Genomic DNA, 10,408 nt, shown 5'->3' on the forward strand with positions numbered 1-10,408 from the left:
TACGTGCTCCTCCTAGTCCGTCTACATTTGATTTTGGTGGAGGGGATTTTACCAATATCATGATTGATCCCGACGTAGTATCACAATTGCAAGATCTATACGGTACTACAACCAATAGGACTAGAGCGACTAGTGAATTAGATATATATTTGGAATCGCGCTCTATTTTTCAAGATGCAGGTCCTCCTACTCAACAAATTGACGTCCTAAATTGGTGGGGAACACATGACAAAGAGTTTTCGATACTCTCCATCATGGCTAAGGAGATATTCGCCGTTCCCGCTTCCACCGTCGCCGTTGAACAAGCTTTTAGTGTCGGCGGTTGTGTCCTAGACGACAAAAGGAGCAATCTCTCCGCCAAGAACATGGAAGCCACTATGTTACTTGACGATTGGGCAAAGGCGGACATGAGAGCACAAGAGCCGGATTTCGACTTCCGTGTAGAGAGTGATGGTGAAGAATTTTCTTCCGATGGCGATGACGAGGTCAGAAGCGAGGGCACTCAACATTAGCAATGAGTCGACGGGGGGCGGTGAACGGCGAGCACAGCCGACCAAAAAGGTAAGCAAGGTAAGAGAACTAAGCGGGCTTTGATTCCTCAATAAAATTGTGGATACGTAGGCACCTCAACTTAAATTTGAAAAGTTTAACTTCGAAAGTTTAAGTTGAGCTCAAGCCCTTTTCAATTATTTTTTCCCCCCATTTCATGTTTTTTTATTTGTAATTGTAATGTATCGTTGTTGCGGCTAAGTTGTATTTGAAGATCATTAAAATATATTCCCCATTTGATAAGTATCTTATTGGTGAAAAAGTGGATATCTTTGGGGCAAATGGTACTGGAACACAAATTTATATATGATCTTGAAGTATCATCCAGATTCCATATATAAATTTGTGTTCCAGTACCATCTGCCTCAAAGATACTCACTTTTTTACCAATAAGATATTTATCAAATGGGGAATATATTTTAATGATCTTCAAGTACAATTCTTCTCGGAATCAACCATTTTTTCATGCAAAATGTTGCCCATTTTCTAAACAAACACATATCAGCACGCCATATACACATTGCTGCATTTCTAATAGGGGCAATTTGATCTTCCAAAGCAATCAATGCATCTCGAACACACATAGTCAGAATATTATTCAAGCATGGAAAAAATTAGCACTAATAGATAGTTTGTTCTGATTTTTTCCATGATAGATGCTTGAATAATGTTCTGACTATGTGTGTTCGAGATGCATTGATTGCTTTGGAAGATCAAATTGCCCCTATTAGAAATGCAGCAATGTGTATATGGCGTGCTGATATGTGTTTGCTTAGAAAATGGGCAACATTTTGCAAGAAAAAATGGTTGATCCTAAGGTAAGAAAACTACGTGGGCTTTGATTCCTCAATAAAATTGTGGATACGTAGGCAACTCAACTTAAATTTGAAAAGTTTAACTTTGAAAGTTTAAGTTGATCCCAAGCCCTTTTCAATTTTTCCTTTTTTCCCCCCCCCCCATTTCATGTTTTTTATTTACCTTCCGAGTCCCACGAGGCGACGACACTTGTAAATTATATTATATTGTTGTATGTTGTTGTATTGTATACTTATGTATTGTAAATTGTAATGTATCGTTGTCCGTTACAACTCAAAATCAATAAAATTTATTTCATTTTCTCCTTATTCGTCTTATTTGTGCTTGAATTATGCATTGTCTTGTTCTGATTTATTGTATAAAGCCAAATTTCAAATTAAAAAAAATAATAATAATTGAACCGGCGAAACCGCCGGTTCGAAAACCGGAACCGCCAAAACCGCCGGAAAACCGGCGGTTCCGAACCGGAACCGGAACCGCCGGTTTTCGAACCGGAACCGGAACCGTGAAATAGCCTCACGGTTCGGTTCCGGTTCCGCCATCGACCGAACCGAAACCGGCGGTTCCGAACCGGAACCGCCGGTTCGTGAACCGTGGGCATGTCTACCTCCGGCTGTGGTGTTTGATGAATCTGAAACTCAGCCTCCATCGCAGCCGTTTGACTGGTCGGAGACCAAGCCGCCTTCACATCCTGTTAATTGGGGGGAAAGTGAACCACCTTCCATTGGTTTGGATGACATCGAGGAAGGCATGGCCGCAGCAATGCCGCCGGCGGTGGAGCCAAACAGGGAGTACACCGACAACGAAAAAGCAATGCTATTCATCATGTTTCCTTGCCTCAAGGATCTCATCTAATTTGTGAGTTTATTTCTGATTCAAAGCCACCCATTTTTAGGGTTTGGAGGCTTCTGATTTTAGGAAAATGCAGCCTATTTCTGATGTAGAATGTTTATGTGCATTGTTCCATGTTTATGTGAAATTGAGGCAGTGGGAATTGATGATGAATGTTTATGTGATATTGAGGCAGTGGGAATTGATTATGAATGTTTATGTGATATTGAGGCAGTGGGAATCGATGATGAATGTTTATGTGCATTACTGTGGCTGTTGTAAGTGTAATGTATTGCCCCTATGCCTTGTGTTGTTGTCCATATGCCCTGTGATGAAGCTTTTCTGAGGGAAAGCTCAGCCACCCCTGTGTCAGGTTTGGAGGTTGTGTTAGTGTCCTTTGAGGTCCCTATGCATTGTGTTGTTGTCCATATGCCATGTGATGAAGATTTTTTGTGGGAAATGCAAAAAAAAGCCACCCCCTATGAAGGGTTTGGAGGTTGATTTCATGTGATAATACAAAAAATATTCACTGATTACTTAATAGGATGTACAGTGATGATGTTTATACAAAATGCAGCCTAGTTAGCTTAGTAAGCCACCCCCTATGAAGGGTTTGGAGGCTGATACCATGTGATGAAGATTTTCTGATGGCAATAACAAAAAAAGAGTTTACATCTTAAACACAAACATATGTTGGTGCTTATACTGTAAACTCCATCCCCTAATATTATGTCTAGTGCCCTAAAGCATGGTTAAGAGGCCCTATGTCATATGTGTCTCCAGCATTGTTCTCAGGCAGCTTTAGGTACTCCAAACACTCTCTTACCAAACCCTCTTCAACATGAAGTTGTAAAGGGAGCCCCCATGTTCTGTGCAATCTGTCCTTGTTTAAATGAGGGATCTTGTAGTCTTTCTTCCCATGCACTTCTAATATTGCTGTGAAACAACTTTGCAATGTGGTGAATACTCTATTGAGAGTTTGTGGTGAGAGTTCTTCAAATGAGGTAAACACATTCCTCAGCAAGTCATCTACATTGGTGGCTATTTTGTCATCTTGAAGTGATTGTATTGCCCTAAAATACCCAAGGTCTAATACATTTGTGTTTGGGGAGTTGGGTGGTTGGCTAATTAGATGGAATTCAAACCCATCAGTACTAGCAAGTGACTCAAACTGTTGGTCAGCATCTCTTAGGTGAGGTTTGACATTATCTTGCTGGATGAAAATCTTCTTGCTTGCATTGGCTGGCCACTTGGCCTTGATTATTGGTATGATCTGTGAATGATATGTGTATGTGACTAAGTGATGACATTAATAATGTCTGGTAGCTTTAATGACAGAAAAAAATTGGCATACCTGGTTTAGTAGACAAGCTTTCATGACTTCCTTGTTAATTGATTGAATAGGCTTTGTCTCAATTGTCCCTTTCGGCCTGTTCTTTGAACTTCTTTTGGCTGGTACTTCCTCCGTGAACGGGAATAAGCCTATTTTACCATCAAATGTGATTTCCCCATCACTGCCAATAAGTGGCCTACTGACAGCAGCCATGAACATCACTTTAGTGATGGATCTCTTGGACTTACAGGACCTATAAGGCTCATCCTCATCCGGCAAAAGGTAGTATCTGTCTGATGTCTTTGTCATGTAGAACCATTCCTTGTCAATATGAACAATGTTGTGCATTGAATGGTAAAGAAGTTTACATTCAGCTAATGTTGGTTGAATATGAGCAAGACACCATTTCATCCTTGCAATTTTGTTGGTTTCAGTCAGTGTAGGCTTGACAGCACTTGTATGAGGTTTCAGCTGATTACTCTTAATAAATCTACCAATTGTTGTCTTGCTTACTTCCATCTTAGAAGCACCCTTTCTTATTGTTGATCTCTCAAGCATGGACATGTTTCTAAACTTTTATTCATCTAGCATGAGTAGCATGAATAGTACTTTTAAAGACACAAATAGAGTATTATATAATTTCTATAGAGTAATCATATAGTTTTCTTTTGAATCATTTGCAGTCATTAATATGCTAATATAATCATGCCAGGTGCACATTGGAGGATCTAGGGGGCGGGATAGGATGATCGCCTTCCATATGTCTACTTTTACCTTATCCGGACCTAAAATTTTCATTTCCACCCCCTCCGTTTACCCTCTAATTCACCCTAATAAATACTCATGTTCGTCTATTTCATTTCCGAATCATGGATCCACCACTACATATGCATGAGCGAGCGCAATAAATGTTGGTTTCTGGATTACAAGAGATAATAGTAGGGCGTAATACAACCCAAAAGAAGGAATACAAATGGAAAATTGAACTGAAATTACAACTGAAAAATTGAAACAACTAAACCGTGAAGTTTGATAGTCGAGTCGAGGAGGCCTCTTCCCGCAAGACGAGATACGCCCCGGTAGTGCTCTCGGTTTGTCGTGTCGTCCCCAAAGGTAAAACGGCTACGTCTCTGGTGAAGCAGCACCGCTATCAGCAGAGCTCCGGCGAACAGGATGGAGGAGAGGGCAGAGCTTCGACAGAAAGACAATGCAGAGAGGGAGAGAGCTTATGATGCAAATGCTTGTGAATGTTGTGTAGAGATGCATGGAATGACTAGCCTATTTATAGGCTCAGTCCACTGCTGGGGGGTCAACAGCCATGATGACTGTCATCATTGCGAGAGTGTGGGCTTTGGCTGTGCCACGCTTGACAATGTGTCAAGCCACTTGGATTGCTGACTCGGCGGTGGTCTAAAAAGAATAGTAATGGTCCAGACAACAACCCAAGTCCAAGTCCAAGTCCAAGTCCAAGTCGGGCTCGGGCGGGCGGCAGCGGCGCGCGCGTGTGCGCTCTTTCACCCATCTTGATCCACTATAATTATCAAGTAACATAAAGTCACTTAATTTAAACATATTAAAAGATGTGTTACTTCTCCAATGTGGGATGATTAACACTAGTTAATTATTCCCTAAGCTCTAACTTAAAGCTTTAATTAAAAGCTAATTATGCCCAATTTTAATCCACTATTTCTCACTCACCGGAAATCGGATCAGAGAAAGTGAATATACTACATTTATCTACGTAAAATGTAGATCGACGCTATATCATTTAATTTCATAAAATTAAATGTCTCGTCACATTTATTGTTTGGTCAAAATCCATTGACCGGACATATTTAATCCATGATTTTTACAATAAATTAGAGAGGGATAATGGAGAGTGGCTTAAACCTTAACAAAATTGTTTTTTGCTTTTATTTTATTTTGAAATAGCAAAAAAAGTTGAAAATTATTTTCTACCCTTTTCTAACTGCGTATGTGGTAATGTGGAGGAATAGAAAATGAAAGTTGGAGGACGAGGAACTGGAATCACAGTAAAAAATGGCTACCAAAAAACCATGGTTGTCGAATTATTTTTTTAGTACAGTCAGTATATGTATAATTATCTACAAAAATAAATAAATTTTAAGGATTTATGTCAAAAATTTATGGTTCAAATCGAGCTTTAAAAAACGAGATTTATTAATTTAATAAGGCACTAAGTCACTAACTAATAAATCAAGATGCAATTCAGAGAGATTGGGCTTTGGGCTTCAGCCTAACCCACGAAATCTCAACTCAATTCATAAATCTAATTAATTAGGCGATCCAATTTTTGTTAAGTATATATTCCACTGTTCGGCCTTAGCATTTTTTTCCTTTGATTTTCTTCCTATAATATTTTATTAATTTCTTTATATTATTTTTTCTCAGTGCATCCATTAGAAATAGAGGCCATGTCCGTGTTCACCCGTCCATAAAAATAATCCACTTCTTTTTTAACAACTTCTTTCTCTAATGTGATAAAACTCATTTTATAAAAAAGAGAATAATCGATAAGTCGCTCTTGTAAAGAACTATGCAAAACCATGCGAAGAAAAATGTAAATGAACATAACTCAAAATAGATGGTGAAGAGCCTCGGCTGCTATGTCATTGATCGACCTAAAAAACTCAGAAGTGCCGTTACATATATGCGGCATAGGAAACATCTAGAACTCTACCATAAACCATCTAGTACAAGTTAAAACAAGATTACAAAGTTAATCATAATAAACTCTGCTAATCTACTTCCTTCTTTAATCTATTTAGCACCACGTCTCTCCAAGTACATTTATGGTCCCGCATCTTAGCTGTGAGCATGGGTACAGTCACGAGCTGAGCTCGTGAGGCTTTGGCTTGTGCGATGACATCTTGCTGGGAGCTGTCATTTGTCTTTTCTAGTGTACGACTTTCAAGCAACAAAGTTTGGTTGATCAAGCCATCTCCTCCAACACGCTTGATCAAGTCATCGGCCGATTGCTTGATCAAGCCAATCTTCTTCTCATGCATCGATGGATTGATCAATGACTTGATCAAGCTAATCTCCTTCTCATGCATCGATGGCTTGATCAAGCCAATCTTCTTCTCATGCATCGATGGCTTGATCGATGACTTGATCAAGCTAATCTCATTCTCATGCATCGATGGCTTGATCAAGTCAATCTTCTTCTCATGCATCTCTTCGATCTTGAGACTTCTAACATCTCCCCTCAATCTGAGTGAGGCTAGAGAAACTATACCGAGCTTGTTTCTCAGCTTCAAGAAAGGTTGCTATCCAAGTGGCTTAGTGAATATATCAGCACTTGGTCTTGAGTGGGAACATGCCTCAGTTCAATATCTTTGTTTAGAACTTTGTCCCGGAAAAGTGAATATCAAGCTCAATATGTTTAGTACGAGCATGCAAGACAGGATTTGAGGCTAGTGCAATGGCACTTAAGTTATCCACCATATCACAGGTTCTGACTTAGTTGAAATTTTCAACTCACCATGAACAGAACTAAGCCAAGTGACCTCAGCGGCAGCATGAGCCAAGCTCCTATACTCAGCCTCAGTACTAGACCTAGCCACGACTGTTTGCTTCTTCACGCACCAAGAAATGAGGCTGCTTCCAAAGTAAGTGCAGAAACCAGTGGTTGATCTTCTATCATCCAAGTCTGCTACCCAGTCAGAATCAGAAAAGGCAGACAAGAAACCATTGGACTTATGAATTTAAATTCCAAAATCTGAAGTGCCTGACAAGTATCTCAAGATACGTTTGATAGCTCTCGAATGAGTATCAAGAGGTGAGGCCATGTATTGACTCACCTTGTTAACAACATAGTTGATATCTGGCCCAGTGATGGCTGCATATTGAAGAGCTCCTTGGTGATTGGGAGATGAATTGCGCGGATCAAGTTATATGGAAAAATAACCGACCGGGTGGACCAGTTTGCAAATGTCGTTGCGACTTGATCAAGGGGCTTCTCTCTCTCACAAAAATATTTATAACTCCCGAACATGCAACTTACTTTTAACGGTAAAGCAACAAGTACAGGGTCGATCCCACAGAGAAACTGGTGCGTTGAGTGCGTGTTTAGTGAACATGGTTTGGCTGCGGCTACGCTTTAAGTTGGGAGTTTTAAACTACTGGATTAAACTAGGCGGAATGTAAACTAAGTACTGGATCAAGTGACTCATCATGATGGAAATTAGCGAATCGATCAAGTAAATGATAAACTGGAACAAAAGATTTAACTACCTAAACATGCTACGAATCTACGAAACACTTTTCCATTCAACATAATGAAAGTTCAACATTGGATCTGGGATTTTTGAAGATAAAGATGAGACTAGAACAGTAGACAAAAATTCTGAAACAAAATAACTTTGATTTTTAACTCAGAACTCAAAACCAAACTGTGAAGATGCGGAATACAAAACAAGGACGATTCTTTAACTACGCAACAAACACGAAATTAAACAAGGCAACTAGATCTAGAGTATAAGAAAGCGAATAAAGTCGAAAGATCCTCGGTCGGAAACTTGAGACGGTGCCGAACAAATCTCGGTCGGAAACTTGAGACGGTGCCGAACAAATCTGGGTTTCTCTGTCGCGCCCCTTCGGTTGCTCTCCTTCTAGCTAACCATTACTACTGTCTAATCTAAGCTATTTTGGAACCGGAGAAAGACTTCGAACTAGGAACATGCGGAAAAAAGAAAACTGGAAAAACTTCAACTAGCAAAAAAAACTCCTCACTATGGCATTGCGCCCTCTATTTATAGGCTCTCCACAACAACCTCCAGCTGTGATAACAACTTTGGCAGCGAATATTCGTCCATACTGGGATTGCGCGTCTCATCCGTCGATACGTGTCCTCCTTCTAGAATGTAGTGGTCCTTGATAACCGATTGAGGATCGCTTTACAGCGCATCGGATATATGTGCCCTCTTTCTATTTTGCAGTGGTCCTCTGGCTAACTGCTTGACCATCAACTTGATCAACCCATACTCTTTTTGGCCTTTTCTGCATTCTGCGCCAGCTTGATCAGTTTGGCCTTGCTGCCCTTGGTCAAGCGGCATTCCTGCACAATTAACACTCACTTTCCGCGTGAAACTGATCAAGTAGCATACTTTCTACCCTTTAAACCGATGCATGAAATAGGCCTTATCACTCCTACAATGCTTCTGTACAGTTTAGCATCAGAGACTGGCTCACCAACATTCTTGCTTAGCTCACAACTAGAAACCATGGGTGTAGGACAACCTTTTGCACTGGTCATGTTGGCCTTCTTCAATAAATCTTTGATGTATGCAGATTGACATAAGTGAAGTCCATGCTGAGTTTTAACAATTTCTACTCCAAGAAAGAGATTGACATCACCAAGATTCTTAAGAGAGAAATAAGCATTTAAATGATCAATTACTTTCTCAATGGCTGCAGGACAGTTTCCAATAACTAGCATGTCATCAACATAGATTAGGAGATAGATAGACTCAGAACCTGATTTCCTGATGAACATTGAAGCATCAACTTTGGACTGAATGAAGCCAAGTGTGATAAGTACTGAGTGAATGGTGAAGAATCAAGCTCTGGAAGCTTGTTTAAGGCTATAGATAGCTTTATTCAACTTGCAAACTAGATGTGAACCTTCCTGCTCAAAACCAAAAGGCTGCTTCATGTAGATGTCTTCTTTTAACTCACCATTGAGAAATGCATTATTTACATCCAAATGTGTAATATTCCAACCAAAAGTCACAGAAATTGTAAGAATTAGCCCGATAGTGGCCGGCTTGACCACTGGACTAAAAGTCTCAGTGAAGTCAAAGCCAGGTTGTTGTGAAAAGCCTTGAGCTACAAGTCTAGCCTTGTGCCTAGCAATCTCTCCAGAAAGGTGCAATTTTAGCTTGAATATCCATGTACATCCTACAAGGTTCTTCCCAGGAGGCAGGGCAGTCAAGATCCATGTTTTATTCTTTAGAAGAGCGGTGAACTCAGCATGCATGGTAGCCTTCCATGCAGGCAAGAGTAAGGCCTCTTGAGTTGATCTGGGAGTGTAATGTGGAGAAATGAGCAGAGTATATACTTTAGGCTTGAAGATCCCAGACTTGGACCTAGTAGTTATGTGATGTTTGGCAGGAACTGGGTCAGCAACATGATGATCACTCAAAACAACATGAGAGTGTTGATTGCCTGAGACTGAGTGTGTATCAGTGACTGAATGATGAGAGTCAGTATGATGAGAAGAATTTGAGAAATGATGAAGTGGAGATGACTGAGGTGAACCATCACTGGGTAGATCAGCATGAGGTGATGGAGGTGAAGTAGGAGAGGAGACAATTGGAATATGGATATCAGCCGACAGTGATGTGCTTACTGGTGGAGACAATGTGTGAGAATCTGAAACACCAGAAGAGAAGATTGAAGAATATGGGAATACTTTCTCATAAAAAACAACGTCTCTAGAAATGATCACCCTTCCATCATGGAGAAGAACCTTATAGCCTTTGTGAGAGCCATTGTATCCCAGAAAAATAGAATTAATTGATCTGCTGTTAAGCTTGTGCTTATTATAGGGTCTGAGAAGAGGAAAACATAGACAACCAAATACTCTTAAAGCAGAATAGTCAGGCTCCTTTGAATACAATTTCTGAAACGGAGAGATATTGCCAATGATCTTGGAAGACATTCTATTTATCAGAAACACAGCAGATATAAAAGCATCATCCCAGAATTTAATAGGAAGTGAAAACTGGGCCAAAAGAGTGAGACCAGTTTCCACAACATGTCTATGCTTCCTCTCAGCTAATCCATTTTGTTGAGGAGTATATGGGCAAGAAATCCTGTGAGATATTCCATTTTCCTTAAGAAATGAAGTTAAGC

General features: G+C 40.1%; 1 protein-coding gene across 1 annotated transcript; it reads right to left on the minus strand.

The window, feature by feature from the left end:
- Positions 1-2,929: 2,929 nt before the first annotated feature.
- On the minus strand, positions 2,930-4,093 carry LOC121761058. Its single transcript, XM_042156645.1, has 2 exons — positions 3,551-4,093; positions 2,930-3,469 (listed from the first exon to the last, which is right to left on the minus strand). Exons 1-2 carry the CDS (start codon positions 4,091-4,093, stop codon positions 2,930-2,932), a joined length of 1,083 nt encoding a protein of 360 aa, XP_042012579.1.
- Positions 4,094-10,408: the final 6,315 nt, after the last annotated feature.

This window comes from Salvia splendens, chromosome 2 (assembly GCF_004379255.2).
Source record: "Salvia splendens isolate huo1 chromosome 2, SspV2, whole genome shotgun sequence".
Taxonomy (NCBI): Eukaryota; Viridiplantae; Streptophyta; class Magnoliopsida; order Lamiales; family Lamiaceae; genus Salvia; species Salvia splendens.

Excerpts from the sequence above, each read along its gene's own strand:
- LOC121761058 (XM_042156645.1), bottom strand. The coding sequence starts at position 4,093 with ATGTCCATGCTTGAGAGATCAACAATAAGAAAGGGTGCTTCTAAGATG. Across the intron at positions 3,470-3,550 it reads AAGCTTGTCTACTAAACCAG|ATCATACCAATAATCAAGGC; the intron begins GTATGCCAATTT and ends TATCATTCACAG.